The sequence below is a fragment of the Hirundo rustica genome, chromosome Z (assembly GCF_015227805.2).
Source record: "Hirundo rustica isolate bHirRus1 chromosome Z, bHirRus1.pri.v3, whole genome shotgun sequence".
In the NCBI taxonomy this organism is placed as follows: Eukaryota; Metazoa; Chordata; class Aves; order Passeriformes; family Hirundinidae; genus Hirundo; species Hirundo rustica.
In genome coordinates, this window is record NC_053488.1 from 715,778 (window position 1) to 741,428 (window position 25,651).

The 25,651-nt window shown below is 46.4% G+C and overlaps 1 protein-coding gene across 3 annotated transcripts in view; it reads left to right on the forward strand.

Moving 5' to 3' along the window:
* The window catches only part of MYO5B (myosin VB), a 153,149-nt gene that overhangs the window by 74,187 nt on the left and 53,311 nt on the right, over positions 1-25,651 (forward strand). For all 3 annotated transcript variants that reach the window (XM_040090695.2, XM_040090694.2, XM_040090696.2), the window contains exons 13-17: positions 5,651-5,773; positions 7,542-7,625; positions 12,618-12,767; positions 13,751-13,848; positions 19,841-19,927. In XM_040090695.2, the coding sequence (XP_039946629.1) occupies positions 5,651-5,773; positions 7,542-7,625; positions 12,618-12,767; positions 13,751-13,848; positions 19,841-19,927 (542 nt within the window). The remainder of the gene's footprint in view (positions 1-5,650; positions 5,774-7,541; positions 7,626-12,617; positions 12,768-13,750; positions 13,849-19,840; positions 19,928-25,651) is intronic.

Here is a 25,651-nt window from a genome sequence, read left to right on the forward strand (position 1 = left end):
GTTCACTTCCCCCGTTCAGAAAAGTCACACCATGGTGTGACCACGGTGGTGGGATGCTGACGTGCTGTAGCACAAACTGATGAGAGGGTTCCTAAAGAGGTGGGAAAGGGCAGAAGGGCCTCCAGGAGAACCCCTCTGGTGAGCTCTGAAGGGTGGGTGCAGTCACTGGGGGGCCAAGGGGGAAATAATCTGGGAAAGGAGTAGAGCCGGTCAGAAGGAATGAAGGATGAGGGCTGTCGTCTCTAAATCCAGTTGTGGGAAGATTGCTCGGATATCTGGAAGAGATTTAGGGTATGGTTGCACTTGTGAAGGGAGTTACTTTGGTGGAGGGGACAGCACTCTTTGGAAGAAAGTGCCTGTTTTGAATTCTGAGGAAACCTGTGCAATGACCTGCACCCTCTGAAGAGGAGCAGACAGTTGGGGTTGGTTGGTTTTTTCAAGAGATTTAAGTTATTCTTAGAGGAAACAGAAAACCCTCAGAAATGCAGTTGAGCCTCTGTCAAAGCTGGATGAGCTGTCCTGTTTTTCAGGCGGAAATTACATGCTGTGTGGGTGTGCTGCTTGTCTTCCAGGCACTTCCCAAGTGCCTTGGACGGCGCTCTCTGGCACAGGATGATATTTTTGGGACAGTCCTGTGCAGTGCCAGGAGTTGGATGTTGTTGGTCCTTGTGAGTCCCTTCCAGCTATAGTGGTTTCAGGTTCACTAAATTCTGGTCTTAGTACTTACTTTTTTGTGGGAGAGAGACTAGGAGAAAAACAAAGCAGGCTCAACCTTAAAATTAACAAATAGGTTTATTAGTATACACTAAAAGCATAGAAAAAAGAAAGTTGAAAAAAAACTAAAACAGAATGAAACTTCAAAAACACTCTTCCCTCCCCTTACAAACTGTTCACTTTCTTACAAAACAACATAAAGAGACAAAACTTGTAATTTTCAGTCAGTTTCATTATCTGACAATAGTGTTTCACCAATTCTTTAGGGGAAGAGTATCTCTTGGAGTCATGGATCCCACTGACAACCTAGAACAGTTCTCTTGTGGGTTTTAAACTGTCACAAAAACAACTGCTTGGAGAAACCTGCCTTTGTGACCCTCCCAGGAGCAGTTTCCCAAGCTGCTTATGGGTCATGGGTCTTAGACTTTTGCATACTGGGGTGTCACCTTTTAAAGATGAATAACTCTAAAGCAAAGGATTCTTCACCTCAAAGTACAGAGATATCTTCTCACTTCTTCACTGGTGCAGGGGGCTTCTCATCTTTATCTCTGTTCAAGCATCTTATAGGATTAATATTACTAAGTCCATTACAAACACCTTTGCTCAAATCCACACACAAATTAAAACAATCATCTCCCCAAATGCATATTTTTCCCACGATTTAAAGGAATGATCTAAATATAGTTCATTTCCATGGCTCAAATAAGAATGGAACAACCAACTCTTCAACCCTCTGTCCCAATAGTCTTTTCACTCTTGCTCTACTGACTTCATGCTGTTTTTTTCTTTACGTTCACTTTGTCCTTTTTTACGCTCTCAGAGAAGGGCCAAGCTCTGGAAGCTTCATGTTGCTAAGGAAGAGTTAAATCTGCTCAGAGTCTTTGTTTCTCTCTCTGTAGCTCGTGTTGTTAGATGTTCAAGGCCGCTCCGGTGAGGGAGGAAGAACTCACAGAAACATCAGAGATCAGCGCACCCGGGCAGTCCGGAATCACAAAAAACAACAGGCAGGATCATAAATGCCTTCTCAGCCCACCCCCTCGGTGTAAATTGGGGTGGCCTCGGCCCAAATGGTGCCCATAGCTCTTATCAGGGGCCCAGCAGAGATCTCTCCCTGCTCCAGGGAAGTCTGAAGAAAGCAGCTGTTGCAAAGCAGCAACCTCTTGTTTCCCCCCCTTCACCCAGGAGCTGATGGAATCCGGCCAGGCCTCAGGCCAGCTCCCCCCAAAAGGGGGGACCAGCAGGCCCAGCCCAATGTTACCTGTCTCTCTCTGGCCAAAGGAAAGAAGGAAAAGGACCCACCTACAGGAAATTCACAGGGTTTTATATGGTACTTCCCAAAGTCGCAGCTAACAATTTTCAGTGGTCAGAACAGATGCCAATATTCCAACTAACTCTCTGATAGGTCCCTGTCCTTTCTAAAGCAATTCCCATGTCCTGACCTGGAGAATTATTCTACATTCTTCTATAACTAAAAAACCAAACTGTACTAACCCATGACACCAGCTCAGGATATTCTGTGGTACCGTTGTTCTGCTTGGGAGTACAGTCAGAGGCTACTGTGGATGTCCATGTTTCTCCATAAGGTGTCCTGCTACCTCACTGTTTCCTTACTTTTGCCTTTGCATGGGAGTGAGAGTGAAAAAATCAATGGAAAAACAAATGTCCATTTCCATCAAGTGCAACCAAAAGGGTTCAACCAAGAGCAGGATGATTGGGATGGTTCACATGTCAATATTGTCATTGTCATCCAAATTTGTGAAGGAACTTTCTGCTTGTGGAGCAGCCTGACCTTGGAGCTGCCAAAGGGGGGTGTGTCTCACCAAACCTACAAACTCCCTCATGTTCCTGAGCTCCTCTGTGGCTCCATCCTGTGTTCCGTGGCACGTCGCCACCGCGTTATGCTGCTAATGTGCCAAATGCATTTTCTAACGCTGTTCAGAAGATGCTCTTTAACCTTTGCTGTGTCCTTCTGTCAAGTGCCAGGAACGCTGTACTCCACTCCTGGCCGCCTGCTTTTCCACCCTGCTTGTCTCCGTGCTTCACTGCCAACTTGGGGATCTGAGCAAATGTGTTTTCCTTGTCTGGACTCATTAGTTTTTTTGGACATCAGAAGTTAGCACATGGCCTTGCTGTCCGGGGGAATTTCTGCTCCACGAGAGGATTACACAGAGGTTGGACCCCTGGGCTTTCCTCTCGTGTGGGCCGCCCGACCCACGGGCAGAGCAGCCTCCCTGACGTCACACTGTCAGCTCTGATGACTTTAAAGTCAGGCACATCACTTGCAGTGGAACATGTTTCTGGAGTGCAGAAGCAGCCTAGGCTCTTGTTAGGCTTTTAACTTATATTGGAGTGCTAAGGAGTAAAGAAATAAAATGTCAGTAGTTCTACTATGTTTTTAGACAGTTGACTTTTAGATAATTCAGTTTGAATCACAGGATCAGTTAATGGTTTGGATGGGAAGGAACCTTGTAGCTCATCCAGTTCCATGCCCTGCCATGGGGCGTGACACCTTCCACTGTCGCAGGTTACTCCAAGCCCCATCCAACCTGGCCTTGGACACTGCCAGGGGTGGAGAAGCCACAGCTGCTCTGGGCACCCTGTGCCAGTGCTTCTCAGGGAGGAATTTCTTCCTAATATCTAACCTAAATCTACCCTCCTCCACCTTAAGCCGTTGACCTTTGTTTCTTCTATCCATTTAATTGTCCTTCTGTTGGAGGAGGTGTTGGTGGGAATCTCAGCCTTTAGTGCAGGTGGTCCCAAGCATCTCCTCACCTGGCTGGTGGGTTCTTGGTGGGTTCTTGGTCCTGGGATGCAGAATGGATCCTGCGGGGCTGGCCCTGGCCGCAGTGGGTGGGTGTGGTTGTGGTTGCAGGAGCTCCAGGCAGCACCAGGGATGGTGAATCCAGAGGGGTGGGGACCCTGCCCTTGGCAGGCGGAGGCACGGCAGGGACAGAAGAGCACAGGCAGTGACCTTGTGGAATTCCTGGTGTCAGCTTTATCCTGTTTAAAGATTCCGAACAAAACTTGCAAGGCAGTTGCTCTTCTTCTTCCCCATCTCCTAAAAAAGAAGATGGATAGTCTCTAAATAACCTTCTCAGTTGCTCTAAGGGCCTCAAACTGCGGAGGTAATACCAAAAGCTGTTATAATAGTACAGATAATGGCCTTGTTAGTTTTTATCTCTGGAACTTGGTCCCTATCAGGTGCTTCCCAGGCAGCTAAAAATACCCAGGTTGCAGGACAGTGAGCAGGGTATGGCAAACCATCTTTCTGGGAGGCAGGAGCGAGGTCTTTGAAGTTCAGCTCTGAGATAAGCAGGTTTTTCAGCAAAGTGGATGCCCTGGAAGAGAGCTGGTGCAGGATAAATCCGGCTCAGAGTGGCTGCAGTGTTCCTGCTCTGCACCTGTGGCTTAGTCCTGCACTGGAGGCACCCAGCGATACCTCCAGAAAGGATGTTTTTGCATGCAAATATTAAATATAGACCATGAAAAGAAACACATCTGCATTTAATATAGCCCCATAGTTTAGACATGCGAGTCTTACCTTGCATAAATAAAATACGTATATAATTGCATAGCTAAGTGCCTTTCAATATTTATAGACAGTCTGTGTTATTTCTGTGTGTATCCATAATTGGCTACACTTAAAATCTGTAAAATATAAATAAATGTGGGAGAGCACGGCTTGCGTGAGGGGCTGCTGCATTTAATTCACCCTCATTACAGGGATTGGCAGGAGGTGCTTATTCCTGTGTCCAGAACCCTTTTGGTGTGTTTTGGTTTGCTGTCATGAAGCCAAAAGCTGTTTCAGAACAGCATAAAGAAATATTCCTCACCTGTCTGATGTTCCCCATCTTTCTGTTCTCCATCCCTATATCCTGTCATTTTTTGTATAAAGGCCTATGTAAAGTCCTGATACATCATCAAGAGCTCTTTCTGTTGCTGCACAGTTGTTCTGTGGTTTCTAGGCTTTGTCCCATCTAAGTTTAAATATGTGAGATTTTCTTCTGAACCATTTCTTTTTCTAACCTAAATATCCAATTATCCTTTTTTTGTTGTTAAAAAACCCATGTGTGTGTGCGTATGTGCAGCCACTGCTGTGCTCAGCAGTGATTCATGGGATGGGGATGGACCCCAACAGTTGTTGCTCTCAGACCCCAGGGGGAACAATTTCACTGTTAAATAAACCAGAATTTCATGTGTGTGGTCTCATGTGGCAGTTTCTGGAAACTATTCAGTCACCTAAAACAGCATTAAAAAATAATGTTGGTCCCTGAGTTCTTAATGTGTCATAAGTGTAAAAATACTTCCTTAATATTTCTGTTTTAATTAGTGGATTTTTTTTGTTGTTGTTTAAGGGGTTTTCTGTGTGTGTGTGTGTATATTTGGGGTTTTGTTTCCTTTTGGGGTTTTTTGTTTGGTTCTGGGTTTGTTTCTGGGTTGTTTTTTCAAAGTGGGGGAGGTTTGGGTTTTGGTTTTGGTTTTGTTTGGTTTTGTTGGTTTTGTTTGGTGGGTTTGTGGGGGTTTTGGTGGATTTTTTTGTTGTCTTTGGGTGTTTTTTTTGTTGTTTTTGTTTTTGCTTCTGTTGTTTGTGTTCGCTTTTGTTTTTGTTTGGGGGGGGTTTTGTTTGTTTTATTTCAGGGTGTTTTTTGACGGGTGGTTGTGTTTTTTGTTTGTTTGCATTTTTGCTTGGTTGGTTTGTTTTGTTGGTTTGTCTTCCCTTTTTTTTTTGGTTTTTTGTTTTTTGTTTTTTTGTGTTTTGGTTTTGGTTTTTTGGGGTTTTTTTTTGTTTTTCCTGCAAGAGCCATTCCGGCTGCTGGAACAGAGCCAAGATTTGGGTGTTTCCTGCTGGAAACGCAGCTTTGGTGTGTTTCTCACGAAAGAACGTGTGCACAGAGCACCACCCGGCCCTGGCACTGTCCCCTTTGTCCCCATGCAGGTGCCCCAGGGCACAGACCAGAACTGGGCGCAGAAGCTGTACGACCGCCACGCCGCCAGCCAACACTTCCAGAAGCCTCGCATATCCAACACCTCCTTCATCGTCCTGCACTTCGCTGACAAGGTACCTGCACGGGGAGCGCTTGGCAGGGACGGGAAAGCCTCCTGCAGGAAAATAAATCAGTGGATAGCCCCCTGTCCCCGTCTGGGGTGATGGGAAGGTGCCGCGACCTTCCTCGGCGGAAGCGTCTTTAGAAGCACACCCTGTTTGGCATGGTCACAGGCACTCGGAGTGATCAGCTCTCTCGTGACTGCTGCTTTGGCATCAGCGCCGCAATTTCCACTCTGGGTGATGCAGGGGTAAAGAGGCAGGACGGGGTCCTTCAGTCCTCAGGAGTCTTATTCATGCAGAAAAGCCCAAGGGGGAAGAACCGAATTGCCCTGGGAAGCAGGGATTATATAGGATAGCCAGGGGGTGGGGTTTGACAACTTGGCCAATAGGGAAAGGAACTGGAAAGGGACCAGTCCGGGAGAGGATCTAAAAAGGACCAATCAATGGGGGTAAAAACCAGGAACTGGGGAGCTAACCAATGGGAAGTAAAAAATTAACATAATGTTACAAAGGCTCATGGATTTGACACGCTGTGGTCACCATGAGCTAAGAGAGGTCTTCCAAGGAGATTTCCCAGGAGGGGCTCACTGTAGTCTGAATTAATTGAAAAGCTGCACACTTTTCATGGTAATGTCTGATGGATGGCTTTGGGACTGGTACAGTCTTCATGAGGTGGTCCTTGGAGACTGCTGTGCCTGGTGGGTGGTGGTTGTGGCTTTGGAGTACTGATCTGGATCAGCCTCTGGGCTTTAAGCCTCTTCTCAGGGTTGTGAGCTGTCGTGGCTTCTCTGGGAGGGAAAAATGCTTTTTCCCGAAGCTGCATTGAAATGGATTTCTGTAAGGGCAGCTTGGCAGAAAATTTGTTGGAAAAAGGAGTTGTGTTCCAAGAGCAGGAGCTGTGAGTGTCAGCAAGGCACAGTGCAGCACGGAGGTGAGAGGTGATCCCAGGCAGATCCTGCCTTTCTGAGGGGGAAGATACCGACTGTGGCACTAAACTAAACCAAATCCTGGTGCCTGGTGCTTGGGGGTGTTGTCCATGGTCTGCAGCTTTGTGTGTTACTCAAAACAAACAGGAATCTCAAAAGCTTGAAGCTACCCCAAACACACATTTGTTAGAAAAAAATTCAAAATATCAACCCAGGGATGTGTCTGAGGAGCTGCACAACATCCAGGTGCTGTGATGCCGTACAGGTGCTTTTCCTAAACAGGTTTGCCCTGGATGCCATGGGCACGCACCATGGAAAAGGTTGGTCCTCACCTTTCCTTAGGCAGCTGGTTTCGCATATGGATCCTTCATAAACAATAATTCTTATCACGCTTTCATTTTCTTTAAATGAGAAAAAAAGGGAAATTTTCTTTTGTTCTCTCTAATTTTTTTTTTTTTTAAATTCCTTTGCATCGCAACGCTCTGCTTTTTCAAAACCCAAAAGGCCTGCAAGAGAGTTAGGCAGGGCATATTTTAAGGTTTATTGATCAACTTAGAAGGAGTTGAGGAGTGAGCAAAAGAGTGTGTAGAGGTACTGATGATCTTTGCATTTTTTACCTCTGGCTTCCACACACAGCAATTCAATGACGGGGAAGCTATCTGTGTTTGCTGTAAGGATTTTGCCTTCTCTCAGATTCACTTCTTTTGATAAAAAGTGACCTTTGAATTCCAGTTGTTCCTTTCCCCTCTCAGGTTTTTCGGGTGAGCACCCGACCGTGGGGGAGAGGTGTGAGCACCCTGTCCCTGTGTGTCTGGACTTGACCCTCTGAGCTTCTTCCCTTTGTGTCCTGGTAGGTGGAGTACCAGAGCGAGGGGTTTCTGGAGAAGAACAGGGACACCGTGTATGAGGAGCAGATCAACATCCTGAAAGCCAGCAAGGTAAAAGCAGTGAGTCAGGGCAGTGGTCCAGGCTGGAGCTGAGCTGTGCATCCCTGTGCCACGCCAAGCAGGCTGAGGGTGTGAACGTGCAGCTGCCTCCAGCCACTGACGGCAACCAAAGGGGGTGTGGAGCAGGGAAAAAGTGGGGAGAGGAGGGTGCTGGGGGTTACAGTCACACCCATGTGTGGATGTGGGTGGTTGTCTGTGGGTTCCTTCACCCTGATGTTGGTGTCCTGTCAAGATGCGTCGCAAAAAGAATTTCCAAACCTGCTGATCCTCTTCTTTTTCGGTCACCAAGGGTCAGAATTAGGCACAGGTAGTTTTTGGGCTCTGTGAATCCCAATTAACTCTTGCTTGGAGCTCCCTACCCGTCACTCATCACCTGTAGAATCACAGGATGATTTGGGTTGGAAGAGAATTGAGGGATCATCTGGTTCCAGCCCCGTGCCATGGGATGCCTTACACTAGACCAGGTTGGTCAAAAGCATGGGGATTTGGGGTTAAAAGCCACTGTCAGCAGTCTAGTTTGTATATTGTGGGTGGCTTTGCTGGCCCTATCCCCCGTCTGTGTGAAAATAGCTGTTCCTCTTAGCTGTAAGCCATCGCACTTGTCCCTGTGACTTCTAATTACTACAATAATTACTGTGCGAAAACTAGAGATCAAACAGAATGCTGGAAATGTAACATGAACTCTGCGACACCCCAGCTGCTGTGGAACTGTTTTACGCCACTGCCAACGTGTAACTTTAACAAATTATCAGATACTAATGATCCCTCTTGATGTTACAAGGTTTTGTGCTGTGTACCTTCCCTCTCCCGGGTGTTGTACAAACAACTTGTCAACATCTCGTTTTACCAAGTGACATCAGGGATGTATTGACTGGCTTTGAATGCCAGGACTCCTGATAAAGGATTTTTGGCTCTGGGTGTTTAAAATTTCCTATGGGCTGTGGATTTGGTGGGATGTTGGAAGCAGAAGGGCTGTGGGGCTCTGAAAGCTTTGGAGTAGGTCGTGCCTGCAATAATTGAGCATTTGACAGTGGGCTCCAAGTTGGAGATTTTATAGTTTTCTATATAAATTGAGCAGATTTTACACTGGCTTCCAGTACCGTACTCGTGCTCTCTAAGAGCATTTGGATAGGTTGAGTTAAAAGTATCAATAGCACAGACAGCTAAGGAGTTTCAAATTCTTGTTGTTTTAGAACCAGACCAAAAGTTCTTCCCTGCAGCCTTCGGTCTTTCTTTGTCAATCAATGAGCTGAAACTTTAAAGAACCTCATCTCTCCCAGGGACAGCTTTTATTAAACAGGTAGTGTGAAAATGCAGCCCTACAAAGTCCAGCTCACCATCCAGCAGCCAAAATCCAGGTTGTGGGACTCTGGGGCACCATTTTCCTCCAAACCTGGTGTGTGGTTTAAGGAAGGAGTTCATCTGCTTTCCTCCAAACCAGCATAGGCCAGTAGTTGGTGGGGTTTTTGTTTGTTTGGGTTGATAAATTTGTTTGTTTGTTTGGGGTTTTGGGGTTTTTTTTTTGCATTAAAGATTTTGAAGGCCCTCTGCATGTTGCAAGCAAATATGTCTCATATTCATACTTCTCTTTGTGACATCCTTGGGTTTGGTGCTGCCTGTGACCTTCTAAATGCCACCCTGAATAAAGAGTGGGATAAGGAAAGGTGGAGGAAACATTATTTTCAGGAGTTTGTTCCTGTCAGAGTTGTAAGAGATGAGAATGGGAGATTATTTATATGTTGTCGATGGCTTGGCCTGTTTCACAACAAGGAATTCGTGTGAAGATGGCAAGATGAGCAATTTTCTCATCCATGGGAGTAGTTGTGAAATCAATAACTGTGAAGCTGGGCTTTAATAATGCCTAAATCAAGAGCTCTACATGTTCAGGAAGCTTCCCAGGGAAAAAACTGGGTGTGACTAGAGCTCATTAGAAATGCCAGGTAACCTCCAGGAATAATTGATGCTATATGATTAATTACTCAGCCAGTGCTGAACTTGCCATTGGAGTCAGTTGTGCAGAACTGGCAGTGTCTGATAAGGATTTCTGTTTGACTTCTTCCTGCTGGTGTAGAGGAGAGATTGTAACTCGCTGGTGTAGAGATGTGGAGACCCTGGAGATTGTTCCCTAAAGGCAGGGATATAAAAGAAAGGCTCTTGTCATATATAGGGACCACAATATAATATTGGCACAGGCTGGACACTTTTTTTTAATAGCTGGGTTGGTGGGGATCTTAAATCCCATCCAGTGCCACCTCTGCCCCTTCCACCATCCCAGGTTGCCCCAAGCCCTGTCCATTGTGGCCTTGGATGCTTCCAGGGATGGGGCAGCCACAGCTGGAACACTCTGGAATAACACTTGGGAGATAGCTTGATGAATTTTTGCCTTTAAGCCATTCCATTAATGACGTGGGAGCAGTGGCTTTTATCAGCCTGTGCTGATCCCGTGCTGTTCTGGGAGGAAGAGCAGCAGCAGCACTGGCACATTCCTCCCGTGTATCCTTCCACACCCGATGATCTGCTCTTGCCACCCCCGACCCCTGTTTGCCAGCACATTGGTACCCTGATATTTTTGCCTCCTGCCTGCCATTTGCCCTCCAGGGCTATAAACAATCAAAACCAACTTTGTTTTGGTGCAAAAGGCGACCGGGTCTCACTGAACCAGAAAAAGCAGCAGTGGCAGTGCCGAGTCTGCTACCCAAATGTGTGAATTCAAAAAGCTCAGATCTGTGCTGCAGAGGGCTGTGCTGTGAAGACTTTGTCCTGTCCTCAGGATCAGGCTGGCACACAGCATTCCCTGCGCTCTTCTTTGCATTCCCACTAAAGCAGTGCAGAGGGCAAGGGAGAACTCTGAATTTAACACAGCAAGGACCTGGACACCTCCCTGTCAGCCAGCCATTGCTGACAAAGCACTCCCACCAAGGCAGAACTGCCTTCTGCTAATTAGAATGCAATTACCGCCATCAACAAGATGGTGAAAGAGACTTTATAAAGCATTTAATTAGTTCTGTAAGTGCTGGTCAGCTAAAACAGTTGAGAGCCAATGGTCTTTGAATTAATGGAGACGATTTGAATGCTGATGGAAAGCATACAGGCACGCTGTGAAGGTACTATTTTCCAGTTCTTCGTAATTACAAATAATGCACCAATGGTTTTGACTCTGCCAGCTGGGAAGGAGAGGTCTGTCCTTCTTGTTTATGCCCCAGAACCTGTGGAATGATTCCTGCTAGAGATGATCCCAGTTCCACCAGGTTTGCATCGTGCAAGCTGGGAGCTCGGCTCTGGGATCCTTCTCCAGCGCTCATTCAGGAGCAAGCACTGCTGTTATTAATACCAAGTGGATGGAGGGGTCAGTGGCACTCCCAGCTGTGTTGAGAAGATGTTTTGAAACCCAAAATTAGACCCAGGGGTTTTACCACGCTCTCGGGTGTGAGGTAGTAATGCAGAGCCTGTGTAGGATATCTTCATCAGTGAATGCGCCATCCATGCCTGCTGTGTTTGCGGGAGTCAGAGCATCCCAGATGGTGATGTGTCATCCACAACAACTGTCAGGGTGTCTTTTTAAGGGATAGAGGGTCAGGTGAAGAAGGAGAGAGCCTTTATTTAGGTAGGAGTTGGGTGATCGCAGAGATAGCAGTGCAAGCTGAGAGTATGAAGCAGGTCCTTGGCCGGATTGTGGAACCTGCAAGAAATTGGTCATGTAATGCAAATAATTTCCTTCCCACAGTGGTGTTGAGGCTGCCGTACTAACAAGCTGTGAGAATAGCCCACAGGACAGGGCTGGAAGTGTTCCTGTCTCAGCCCAGGGATGTGGCAGAGAGCCAGGCAGCCCTTCACTGCACAGGGCTGTCCATTCATGTCTAGAAAGTGGTAAAGCACAGCCCTCTTCCTGGAATCTTAATGGAAATACATCCAGGTTGGGCTCTTGGAGGAGCCTGAGGTTGGGGGCAAGAGTGCTATGCAGCTGGCACTGCCTTGTGCCAGTGGCTTTGGGGTGGATGTGCTGGGCATGGTGTGCCGTGGATGTGGGGAATGTGGTTCTCTCCCTCAGGTGCTCCCGCATCCGTGCTGCTGGCAGGCATCGTGGGTGCTTTGGTGGTGTCACCGGGCTGGAGCCCAGCTCAGCTCTCTGACAGGTGACATCCCACCTGCTGACAGAGAGGGTTTTTTTGCATTTAAGGATTTCCCCTTTGAATGTAAGTGCAGCTGTGGCAATAGACAGTGTGGGTGCCTAGATGGATTTGAGATGTGGAAATTCAACAGCCCTGCTAACCAGACCAGATTTATAGTGGCTTACTTAATGGTCAGGTTTCCCAGCCTAATGTAAATCTGAATATCCTGCTCCCTAAATAATAATAATAATAATAATAAGAGAAAAAACATTAACTGCATTTGCCAGCTCACCTGTTGTTTATGAAGCAGAGGTGTTGCTGCTGGCTTGCCAGAAATCCCAGACTTAGGGATCTGTCGGGCTAGACTGGTGCTTCCAGGGTTGTGGGATGGGAAGTTGGGTAATTCGGGAGGAAGTGTTTGTGTCCCTTAATTATTTGAAAAGCAGGGGTGCCTGTGGGGCTGTGGTGGCTGCTGCCTGTCCTCCCAGGAGATCCTGTTCCTGGGGTATGTGCTGTGCAGGCAGCATCCATGCTGGGGCAGGGCTGGATAAACATCCTGAAACAAAGCCTTGGGAGCAAGAGTTTCAGCTCATGTTCAGGAGGTTTTGTGCCTTGGCAGGATCTCAGCAATCCAGGCTCTTTTTTATTTTTGGCTAGTTCAGTTTAATGTGCACGTTTCAAGGTTTCATGGGCCGCAGCACAGAATGGTCAGTTGTCCTGTTGATGTGGTTTATGAAGGCAACTCTTCCTGCTTTCACTTTCTTGCGCTTTTCCCCCTTCCAGGTTTAGGATGGGTGAGAAATGACCTGAGCAAAGGGATCTGGGTGGATTCATTCCCAGCAAGCAGGTGCTCAAGTGTTGCCTTTTGTTTTAGTATCAGATGGTAGCAGACTTATTCCAGGAAGAGAAGGACGCTGTGCCCGCCACTGCCATGAAAAAGGGAGCGCCCCGGATCAGCGTCCGCTCTGCCAGGGCAGTCTTCAAAGCTGCCAACAAGGAGCACAGGAAAACCGTGGGACACCAGGTAATGTAAGATTTGAGTGGGTCAGTAACGTCAGAGCAATCCAGTTAAGATCTGGTTGCTTCAGTTTGAAGCGGAGGTAAATAAAAGGCTGTTGAGGGTGGAAGGAGACTTTCCCATGGTCTCTCTCTTCAGCTGCTGCATTTTGGATGACTTCTGCAGTGTCTCTGTAACAGCAGCCTTGAGTAGTCTTGACTGAAAGCAGCTGAGACATGATCTGTGGAGGGAGGAGGCTGTTACCCTGGTTTTTCTGAGCCTTTTGATTTTCTTAAATGGAGTCAGATCTTTTTAGTTATTGTACAATATTAAGAGCAGTTTTCTACCTTTCCCACAGATGTAACATAAACAAATCCTTTGTTTTTCATTCTCTGTCCTTTGTTTGCATATTTCTAACCTGAAAATAATTGTAACTGACAGTTGGTCTGGCCACTGAGGCTGAGGGGTGGAAACCCCAAAAAGCCAATCTTCTGCTAGACCCAGAAATGTATAAAAAGTAAAAAATAAAGGGGCTCTTCTCTCCGCTCTCTTAGCTGGGAGCTAGTTCGGAAGGACCTCTGCCTTGAGAAATCTCTTGTCTGCATGTGTCTGCTTTGTGTGTCTCGGTGACAGGAGGCCACTGTGGGATTCTCTGGATGGTGTCCCAATATACTGTGGGGCCCATAAATTCAAACAGCTTCAGAAAAGGAGCATTTCCCCCCCTGTGGGGAGTCAGAAAGTTCAACAGAGAGGTTGTGCTGTCTCCATCCTCGTAGATGTTTCAAAGACCCAGCTGGGCAGAGCCCCGAGCTTTATTGCTCATGAACCTCTTTGAGCTGGAAGCCCTCAAGCCCCCAACATCTTCCCGGAATTTCCCCCTGCCTTTGCCGGGTCCGTGGGGAGGTTCCCGCCGTGTCACGCCCACGGGTGGCTTGTGGCGCCTTTCTGTCTGGGGCTGCAGGGTTACAGCACCCTCATCCCTCCTCCAGACGAGTGGTTTTGTCTTTCAGTTCCGCAACTCCCTGCACCTGCTGATGGAGACCCTGAACGCCACCACCCCGCACTACGTGCGCTGCATCAAGCCCAACGACGAGAAGCTCCCCTTCAAGTAAGTGGCGCTGCCAATGAGCGAATGTGCTCAGCTTTATGGCAGCACGCTGGAGTGCAAACCTCCCCGGGATAAACGCAAGTTTAGTTTTAAATAAGTAGAGGATTTTTTTTTTAAGTGCTTTGGTAAATAAGAGGCTGAATTAGTTTGTGAGTAAAGGACTTTAAATCTAGGTTAAGGTTCAGTAGCAGTGCCTTTTGCAAAGATGGTTAAGTTCTAGATGTAATGAGAGCAATGTAACCTTGCTAAACGTTCTTGGATAGAATTATATACGTGGAATTTATGTGAGAACTTGCGTTTGCCTTCGCACATCAATCTTAGCTTAGGACAGGTCAGGGAGGCTGTAGAAGATTCGTGTTTTAACCTAACTGGACAAAAATAGAATAAAATGCGCTGCTTTGAGAGTACTAGTAGCCTCACGAAAAACACTGCCACTGTTGTTGCTGTTGATTGGATAAGATGTTGCTGCTTCTGCTTAGAACTTAAGGACTCTGTGTTAGAAGGCTCTGTATGTTCTGGCCGTGACTGTAAAAACTCTGCTTTTATCAAGCTGATTTAACGATGCAGTAAAGGACTTTGTTTTCGCAAATAACCATCTTTTATAGTCCTCAATGAAGATGCCCAAACCTCTCGGTGTCAGCAGCAGAGCGTGCTTTGGGCTTTTCCTCCTTCTGGAGAGCTTGCCCCCTCCTTTTAATGCTGATCCTGTAACTGGAAGGTCTCTGTGGGTTGCTGGAGTTCTTTTTGTGTTTCAGCGTGTGGGTTTCATGCCTTTGAAATGAAGACAAATTCAGGTTCTGATAATTCATAGATATGCTCTGCTAATACTGAGCATCCTCACTTCGCTGTAATAGGGTCTTTGGGCAGTCTTCATCCTAGACTGGCTTTGATTTAAGTAATTATAGTTCCAAACAGTGAAAAGAGAAAGAAATGAAAAAGCAGAGATAAGTGGTGGGCTTGTAAAATGAATGAAAATATCTTGGTGCTTCCAAAATAAATGTAGCAAAAAGTAAAGACGTGGCTTGTATCAACTTCAGGCAGGTTTCCAGGTGAGTGAGCAGGTGAAGCAAAAGGCCAGTCCTGATCTTCCTCTGTAGCTCAGAGACATATCACAGGCAGCAAACCCTGAGAGCAGGTAGTTGTTAGCCCTGTTTGACCTCTTGGTCATGGATTTGTACCCAGTTTTCTTCCCTGTAACTCCAGGAAAGCTTGGCCATTAGTATGCAGGGGCCTTGCAGATGTGATGTCCTCGAAAGGCATAAAGTGCAGGGGGTGCAGTTTAAGGAAGAAGGTTGTAAATGTAATCCAGCAACAGGGAGACATTTCCCTCCAGCTGATCCGATGCAGGCTGAGTGCTCCCAGTGAGCACAGTGTGATTTTGGAGTGCAGAGACAGCTCCAGCAGTGTCCTCAAAGGAGGGCAAAGCTCCTCTAAACAGTCTCACCCTCGGTCATGATGTGCTGGGGGAGATGTATCTGCCAGGAAGCTGCCTGGCTTGACTCTCCTTCCCCTGCAAACAGCAAAGTGAGGGGTATTAATCAATGCAAGACATTCAGAAACTGGTTTATATTTACCTGATGCCTTAGATGAGTAGGTGACGGCCCTGGAGAAGGCTGTCTGTGCTGGGATGGCAGTTCCTGTGCTCTACTGATCTGTTTCACACACCATCCTGTAGATACTGGACATTGGCTCGGGACCTTGGTCACCTGTTGCCTTTTGCAAGGGGTGTTCATTTAAATGAAATTCAGGATTACACTGTGTGATTGACTGTTTTCTTCAGTTGAAACGCAAAATTATTCTCTGATTTACTGTAGTGAGAGTGTGGTAGGTGCTCTGGGTGGTGAAGTGGCTCCATCTTTCCAAGGAGTGTTTCCAAGGCTCCATGTACCTACTTGGCTCTCCTTCCAGCTCATCGTTCTTCACTTCTCTGCCTTTCAACGTTCAAATTCAGTTTTTCGTGTGATGCTCAGGATACAGTTAATATAAATTCCGTGGATGCGCAAGTTCCTGGTTTTCAGGTGGCAGTAATTGAATGAACTCAGTTGCATCACTAAGATATTGTGGGTAGCAAGCACCAGGAGGATAATTCTGCCAGTGCCTGCTCCTAGTCCTAGTGATGGCTCTGTCCAGTGTGATGCTGACTTATTAAAGAAATACGTGTATTGATCTGGTATTGATACCGAACTGTGACAGACAAAAACTCTCTAACAGTTTAAAGTTACAAAGTGCATGTTTATTACGGCCGGGCAGCACGTGGGATAGCTCCCTAATACAGGTAATTACAAAGCCCTTTATTTACAAAAGCGTTGAATATCCAAAACATATCCATATTCATACCCCTGTCACCTCCCATTCCTCGCTTTGTATGCTAATTGGCAAAAAGGTGATTAAGCATGCGTAGTTTATTTCCTAAAATGAGTCGGGGGTCTCTTCTGGGGAGGGGTCACCCAAAATGAGGAAGTAAGAGGGGTCTTCCTCGTCCTGACCGTTCTACCTTTTCAATGCATTTGTGATAAATGAATCCTTGGTAGAACTTACAGTTTCCCGTGTTCAGTGGGTCCTTTAAGCAGGAAATCTGCAGTTATCTTGTATCTTATTTACCGCATTTTGTTTTTTGTTACAAGCACAGCTACACTAACATAAAGCTGACAAGCAATGAGTTACTAAATTCAGGATATCTTATCTAAGATCCGGCCTCTGTTAACTGCAAGCAAAGCTTATCTACCTACTTCAGCTAATTCAGCATCTATTATCTTAACTTCCCTAAAATCCCTAATTCTTCAAATTTAATGTCTCAATGCTACTGTCGGTGAATGTCCAAGCTTGGGATTTTGGGAACAAATGACAGACCAAAACAGACACAAGGATGGTTCTGGAGGAGGTTGCTTTAGGTTGTGGTGGTGGGGTTGCATCCTCATCCACAGGGGGTTCAGGTGTCTCCTGTGGGTGGTTCTGCAAGAGACTCTCTCCCCTCACCCCTCGTTGGTTTCTTAACTGGCGTTGTGACCTGGGGATCGTGGTGAACCTTGGTCTTGCTGCCACCAGCTTGAGGAATTTGCATCCTTAGCCTGGCTCAAATAAAGTCACAGAATCCCAGGAGCACTGAGGTTGGAAAAGAGCTCCAGGATAATGGAGCGCAACTTGTGCCTGATCCCCACTGTGTCAGCAGCCCAGAGCTCTCGGTGCCACGTCCAGGCCTTCCTTGGACACCTCCAGGGATGGGGACTCCAACACCTCCCTGGGCAGCACCTTCCAGCTCCTGACCACCCTTTCCATGGGGAAATTCCTCCTGATGTCCAACCTGAGCCTCTCCTGGCCCAGCCTGGGGCCGTTCCCTCTCCTCCTGTCCCTGTTCCCTGGGAGCACAGCCCGACTCCCCCGGCTGTCCCCTCCTGTCAGGGAGTTGTGCAGAGCCACAAGGTTCCCCCTGAGCCTCCTTTTCTCCAGGCTCAGCCCCTTCCCCAGCTCCCTCAGCCTCTCCTGGGGCTCCAGCCCCTTCCCCAGCTCCCTCAGCCTCTGCTGGGGCTCCAGCCCCATCCCCAGCTCCCTCAGCCTCTCCTGGGGCTCCAGCCCCTTCCCCAGCTCCCTCAGCCTCTCCTGGGGCTCCAGCCCCTTCCACAGCTCCCTCAGCCTCTCCTGGGGCTCCAGCCCCTTCCACAGCTCCCCCAGCTCCTTCTCCTGCTCTCTGAAGCCTATTTACTTATGTGTAAAAGTGGGATCCAGAGACACATGCTGGAAAATGCACAGCGCTGGGAAGCATTTGTGAAGTGAGACATCATCAGCATTGCTCCAGGTTAGTGCTGAAGTGGTGCCTGTAGCATGCAGAACACTCAGTGTTATGTTTGCTGTTCAGTGAGAAAAGAAGTTTTCTCTTTCTAAAAGATAAAGTTCTTCAGCTCACAAGAGCATTACGCTTTTACTAAAATGAGATGCTTACCCTGGAGAACAGAAAGGATATAATGGCAGCCCTTCAGAACTTAGAGGGGCTACCATGAGGAGAAAACCATGCTCTCAACAGTGGTGTGTGGTGGGAGGACCAGAGCCAATGGCCCCAAATTGACACAGGAAGTTCAGATTGGAGATGAGCGAACGTGTTTTTTTCTCCCTGAGGACAGTCTGTCAATGGAGCAGTCTGCCCAGAGAAGTTGTTCAGCCTCCCTCTGTGGAAGTTTCTGTCAGTTTGGATAAGCAAATGCCTGAGCTATGGGTCTGCCCCCATAGCTGTCCCAGCTTTTGAACATAGAGGGTTAGGATGGAGACTGCCTCAGGTTTCTTGCACCATGCATTCCCACTTCACAACTTGCTGAAGAAATAAGGTCTGTGATGGGGCTGAGGGGTGTCAGGCTCCCATCCTGGAGCAGGCACCGAGCAGGGATATTTGCTGCATCTGACTGCAAGCTGTGTCTGAGGTTAATTTCTGGTGGAGAAGACTTCCAAAGAGTGATGTGCAAGGGGAATGCCTGACTTCAGGTTGTTCCTCTGTCAGTTTTCCTTTTAGATTCTGTTTCAGGCAGGGTTTGGGATCTTTGACTCGGGTTTCCAGGCCAAAAGCAACGTGCTAGGTGCTTCTACCTTCCATGGCAAGGAAAAGGAGTTTGTAATAAAGTGTATTGTCCCACTTTTAGGGCCTTAATTTCAGTGTTAGCCCATAGCTGAGCTGTAGCTGATAGATGACTGCAGCCTCTCTGGTGACTGCATTTCTCCCCCACTGGGCTTTGCTACTTTGCAGAGTTTCCCTTGGATACAACAGAGATTGCCCTGGGATCTTCCAGGACTGACGCTTACCAGTCGATCTGCCAGTCCTGTTCATTATTTATTGTTATGGAAATTGCACCCTTGTGGGTTCTTCCTTGAAGTGAGTGACAGCCCAGACTGATTTTTCACCCTGCACAGTGTTTGTGTTGTTGGAGCGAATAACTTGTTGTAGACTTGACAGGTCCAGGGAATTAAAAGAAGCAGAGAGAGAAGAAGGGAACTATTTTTCACGCTGCTATTGTACAGCTGAGAGCAGACAGAATTATTCATGCAATCTTGACTTGCAGGTGGAAATATTTTGGGCTTTCAGAAAGGGGAAGGCAGGTATTATACGAGAAGCTTTGCTGTGGAAACCTCGCGCAGCTATGGACATCTGCATCGTGTGAGTCAAAGCTTGATGCAAGGACCTTTCCCAGTGCCTTCCTGAGCAGGAGAGCTGGAACATCCTTGTGTATTCTGAGTCAGGGTGGAATGAGGGAGCAGCCATGGGGGATGCTGGTGTCTGAACTCACTCTGTGCAAGGACAGTCTGATCTGGCAGTGAGTTTTTGCCACGAACCAGAGGAAGCACTGCCCAAGTATTCAGCCGGAAGTTGCAATGAGGTTTTTTGGCACAAATGGCTGATGGAAGTGAGATGCCAGTGACAAGGCGTGATGCAAGCTTTAAAGGGAAGGGAAGAAACAGCCTGAATTTCCACATGGTGCCTACCAAAGTCATTAGTCTGGAACATGAGCACCGCTGTTCATGGAAAACTTAATCTAGAAACTTGTGGCAGCTGTTAATTACCTGGTTTTGGTATGGAACTGGATATATCAGACTTACTTTGCTGTTGAATTTGGTTTCTGTAAATAGGTTGTTGCTCTGAGAGCTGCAGGAGTAATATTGCCTGGTTCACCAGGCAGCTTGTGGTGAGGTCGTCTGTTCCCTTCTTTATTGTGATTGTATTTCTTTACAAAGCCAGGTAGATTCTGGCTGTAGGCACTAATTAATTGCAGCAGGTGGTCATCCTATCCCAAGAATACACCTGGTAACTGGTAGCAGGGTGGTAGCAAGGTTTGAAGCAGCTTGAAAATCACACCTTTGTGATACGCAGAGAAAAACGCGTGACATCTGTGCATGAGGAGTAATGAGGAGGGGAGAGGGTCATTCCTGTCTCTGGAAGAGTCACTGGCAGGTGGGGTGCTGAGGTGGGACCCCTTTCACAGTGTGTTAATGTCTGTCCTAAATCTAATTGCAGGTTTGATCCGGAGAGAGCAGTGCAGCAGCTGAGAGCCTGTGGAGTGCTGGAGACCATCCGGATCAGTGCAGCTGGCTTCCCATCCAGGTGCTGGGCTGGAATTCCCTGGGGTTGTGCTGCTCCTGTGATTTACTCAGCAAGCTCATTGTACCCAAGGCCAGGCTGGACAGGGCTTGGAGTGCCCTGGGACAGTGGAAGGTGTCCCAGCCCATGGCAGGGGGTGGCACTGGATGAGCTTTAAAGACTCTTCCAGACCAAACTGTTCTTTGATAATCTGAGGTGACGGAGGGAGAAAAAAAAAATGCTTGTGTTCTCAGGACAGTGTTTGTTTAGGTTGGTTTATATCCAGGATAGATTTTCTACTTTTTATACGTAGTTTCTCCTTTGTTTTGCAAAACTCCCGTCATGTCCTGGGTTCCTCAAGGCCAAGAGATTCATCATCAAGGAGAGAGCTGCACAGTGGGGGTGACAGAGGGTGTGTTGTGCTGTGTCCAGTGCTGCAGCTGGTGCTGTCAGTTTGGTTCTGAGAGGTAATTTGCTCTCATGAAACCTCTGAAAAAGCTGATGACTGGCAGATGATGGAGCCCAGCTTTGATCCCATACCTAGGTGGACATCAAGCAACAAAACAACAGCTCTGGAAGCAAGCATTGCCCTAAAGGGGCTTCTTCCCTCTTTGCCTGAAGTCCCTTCCACTGTTCTATTTTCTTTCCTTTTTTCCTTGGGTTTTTTTTTTTTTTCCCTGGCTTCAGACATCTGCTGCAATCTTCATTTCAGCCAAAAAAAATTTTTATTCTGCTTGCGGAGAAAGAAAATAAGGGTTGTAAATTATTGTTGTGGACTTCCACACGGCACATCCAGATCATCCTAGGCTCCAAACTTCTGCATCATAAAAAGGAGGATTATGGGTGGTGTGGCCCCTGCTGATGGAGATGTAAAATTCAAAAGGGGTTTTTAAGACCTAATAAATCAGAAAACATGGACTATACATAAGTCCTGAAGATGACAAGGGCAAATAATTCTAAAAATGCATCACTTGCATTTTAGTGCCAAGCAGCTTTGTGTTAATGTCAGCAGAGCCAACAGCCTTTTTTTAATATGGAACAAAGAAGTTATAAATATGCTCAGTGAAGAGCTGGCTGAGCATGATGTGGAACGCCATGAGAAAAATCCCTGTCCCGGATTTTGAGGAGGAGTGTGCTCCTCCTGGAAAGCTGCAGAGGGTTTCTGGCGGCCGAGGGCAGCAGCTGCATGTTGAGGAGGTTCTGCAGCCCTTCACCTCTCTTGGCCAGTGACCTCCATGGGCAGGACACAGCTGGTGGTGGGCTTCTCCCTGTCCAGCTGAGTCCAACTGTTTCAGGAGGAGGAAAGGAAAACAGAAAAAAGGGAAGAAGAAAAGTCTGATGGAAACCAATTCCCCTCTGGCCTCTGCCGGTGTGGGAGGGTGGGGATCTGGGTCCTGCTGCTGGGAGTCTGGCCCTGATAGATAGTCTGGCCCAGCATCACCTTTGGCTCTCATCTCTGAAGTCTTGAGGCATTCTGTGGAAGTAGCCAGTAAAAAGCTGCTTGTCACTAAGCCATGGTGGGGAATAAAAAACTCCAGCCCATGCGTTTGTCTTCTATTACCATCTTTGTTGCCAGACCAAATCTGTCAGTCCTCTCATAGTAAACACTCTGAAACTATGAGGTTTTTGGGTTTTTTTTCACATGGAAGAAGCCAGAGAAATGCTGTTTCTTGCTCTCCAAGCAAGCAGTCACACTGCCCAGTGCAGTCTGGGCCCTGCCTCTGCTGTGGTGGGTCCTGGGGGAGCTTGGGGAACTCTGCCCTGAGCGCTGTGTGTTTTGTGAGGTTTGTTACTGGTCTTGTCACAGCTGCACAGACACCCTGTTCCTCTGTGTTCATAATTATCCTGCAGATTTGTAGCGTTTTCTTCCATTTTTGCTCACTTAACTGCAGTTTAGACCTGACAGCAGGAAAATCAATGTAAAATTAGTGACTGGGGAGGGGGAACAGAGGGGAGAAACCACTGCAGCACCTGGAGACTGGCCAGGATCTATTGACAGCAACGAATTGACCAGTGCAAAGATCTTTCCGCCCTGACAAAGTAAAAAGTGATGCTCTCACTTCTGCTTGCATGCTTTTGGTTATGAGATCTTTTCCCAGGACACTGAGAATACAGAACTCTTCCATGGCTGCAAGTCGTCTGCTCTTGTTCTTCCTCCAGGGACAAAGGAAAAAAAAAAAGGGTGCAAAAAGCTATTTCAGCCTTTCAGAGTGACCTTCTCCAAAGTTTGTGATGCTTGAAGGACAGATTTTTGTGTATTTTAATATTTCTAGGATATAATTGTATATAGGAACAGCTCTGCACCGAATAGAACGCTCACTTTGGGCTGTGGTAGCTCTTCTTCACCTTCCTTACTCACAAAATTCCAGTCTTGAAAATCCAGACCCAGGAGCTGGGTGATGTCAGTGAAAGATTGTGAATAATCTGTGTATTTAAATTGACTTTATAGACCATCACGGGAAAAGATGCTTCCATGGGATCTTGTTTTGTAGGAAAAGTAACAGAATTTTTAGTTCTTTCTGCAGTTTTATATGTGATCTCTCTCTCTCTGTTTTCATCACAGTGAGCATTGATTATTCCTCTGTATTTCCTTATATTTTGAGACAAGTTGAGTTTATCTTGCTTAATTAAGAATAAAACCAAAAAAGACAGTCATTGCTTTAAATTTAAACCTCATGTGAAGGCTCTAAATTTGGAATACTTTAAAATAATAACAGAAGACTTGATCTTCGTGACTTTTGCTTCACTTGGGTGTAAGCAATTTTACCTGTAAAGCAACAGGGAGTTTCCAAATTTGTTTATCTCAAGGTGAGTTTTATTCAGAAACAATAGAAAAACACTTATTTTCATCCTGTAATGTTTACCTCTGAGTATATTCCAGCACACTGTCACAAGGGTAACTTCTGAGCGTGTTGTGGCTTTGAGTCAGAGATTTCTGGATAAAACAACCTGCTGCTGAAGAGTTCAAGGTTTTGAGTCTTTAATAATTTTTTTTTTTTTTTTTTTACCTCTAAGAAAAAAAATAATTTTTAATACAAACTGTAGCTGTTCAAGCCCTGTAAGTTGCAGAAATCCGAAGCCTTGGGCTCCCCCACGGGTGTGCCTGGGTTTATTTTACCATTTCCATGGTAGGCTGCGCTCTGGCAGTGTCTGAAATAAATTGAAAATGTATCATTTGCTTTGAAATGTTACTCAGCAGTTAAGAAATCTGTATCTGTTAGCGCGTACATAAACGACTCTGATGAATGGACTGTCTGAGGTGTGTAGGTAGTAAATCTATCATCAGCTTCCCTGGGTGAAGCGTGGAAGATGTCTCCGTGCTGTGAAACCATTCATCTTCTTTACAGAAACTGGCTGCATAGAGATGAGTCTATAGAGGACCAATTGGCGCGGATCTCCGTGAATAACAAAATACTCCTTAAAACAAGTTTTTTAATTGGTTCTGTCAAAACTGTACCTTTTTTTTTTTTCCCCTGCTGGTTATGGTGGTCTCCAGTCAGTGGTCTACCACCATGCCATCACTCTGAATAATCACTGCAGTTCTCTCTGAAATACCCTCTTTGTAGTTATGTATTTATAGTTTAAGTATCCTTGGCATTTGGCTGCTTCCTCTGGTCGCTGGAGCTCACTGTCAGATGCAGCATTTTTGTATCAATTCAGTGTGAAATCCCAGCTGCTGAACTCTATAAACATTAAACACTTATAATTAAAAACGATCACGGACATCCTTGGATATATAATTTTTTTTTTATAGAATGTGCCTTTAGCTGCCTGGCTGTTATTTCAGGATAACGAGACCTATAAATTGCTTTGGCTACCAACAGTTCTGTTTGCCCACTCCCAACAAAGGTGTAATATGTAAATGGAGGGGTTTCCCCCCCGCCTCGTTTTTCCCTTTGAATATATTCCAGCTAATTTCAAGCCAGGCCAGGCTGCATGTTTTAGAGCTAATTGAAAGGCAAATCTGTTCTGCTGCAGTAAACAAGGCAAGAGAAATTTCCTCCCTGAACTGCAGTTTCTAAAATAATTTCATGGCAAATCTTGGCTCCAAGATTGAACCTGCACCCCTCCAGACATGTTTCGACTCCTCTGGAAAGATCAATATTGTCCAGCTCCTTCCTGCTTAAAATATTGTTCCCTTCAGGGCAGGGTGCCATGTGGTGCTACCAGGATTTCTTACACAAAACTGAGTTTGCTCAGCACCTTGGGTGATGAAGGCAGTGAATCTGCTCACCCTGAGTGGAAACATTTCCCATTCAGTTATTTTAGGGTACAGAAGAAACCATCTTGTGGTTAAGAGTTTGAAGCTTTCTTGGCCTCTTACACTCCTTTCAGCTGTTCACTCAGTGCAGCTGGCATAACACTGCTGTAACAACCCTGAAACAAGGGGTTGTGGATATTCTGGGCAGTTGATGACTGCTTGGAAAGATGCTTTTCGGAGGCTTCCTTAGAATGTCTCCCTCAGTTTCCTACCTATGCTCTCTCTTTTGATGTTGTAATAAACCCGGCTGGCTCTGCTCAGGTTCATAACCCCTTAATTTTGGGTAGGAGCAGCCCCTTTGCTTGCACTTGGCTGCATTTTTGTGTGAAATCTGGTTGTTTAAACTACAGGAAAAAAATTATCTGTGGTGTGTGCTGCAGCTTTTTCCCTCTGTTTCCTGTGGATGACAAAGACCTTGCTGGGATGATGAAGTCTCAGGCTCCCAGCAACCATCCTCCTTGCTGCTTGAGCCCAAGGAGGTTTTTTTTCCACAAGCATAAGTTATTTTCCTGAATCCTTCCATTCCTTTTATTGCCTTTTCCCTTTAGTGACCTGTGCTGACATCAAAGCAAAATTCAGCTGTTTGAGGTTGGCTTGATCTCAGTTTGAGCAGCATCTGCCCAATCCTTTGTGCCTCCTTCTTCCTGTTTCTCGGTTTGCAGGTATAAAAATCCCCCTGGTTCCATCTCTTTTCTCTGCACCACTTACCTGTGTCTTAAAACTTGGTAATAATGAGGACTTGTGTTTATTTAGTGTCCCTTGGTAGTTTCCAGCCTCCAGCAGTGAGATTGCCCATGCTGTGTGTTCTGTGGCAGCATACCAAGCACCTGAAATCTCTTTTTTATTTGATACCTGTCCACAAGTTGAACTGAGGGGTACCCTTTCCCTAGTCTTTCCTGACTTCCTAAGCTGTGGGGTAACATAGCACATCCTTTGTCTCCTGCTGGGAGTCAGTGTGTGTGGTTTGGCGAGTGTGAAATGAGGTGGTTTTTTCGTTTGTTTGTTTGTTTGTGTGGTTTTTTGGTTTTTTTTGTTTGGTTTTGGGTTTGGTTTGGTTTGGTTTGGTTTGGTTTGGTTTGGTTTTTTTCTTTTCCCCTCTAAAAATGGAGACATTGTACCTAAAAAAAAAAAAAATCAAGCCAATATGTATGTGCAGAAAAATTATTTTAAGAAGCATGTGTACAGCAAAGCACCGAGCTTCTGAATTTCTGCACTGGAGAAATCTCTCTTGCAGGGCTGGGGGATCATGTTTGTTTCTCTCCGAGCACGTAGTTGTAAGGAAATTTTATACAGCTTTGAGCCTTGAGTGGTTCAATGAGACATGTTACATTAAACCTGAGTGCTTTAATTGTTCCTTTCTCCGGGGAGGATTCTGTAGCAGCACCTATGAACCCCTGCAGCTTTCTTTTGCTGGTGAGCTGGGATGGCAAATATCCCAGTGAAACTCCTGAGGGGCTGGCTGAGCCCTGGCATGGCACAGATTTTGT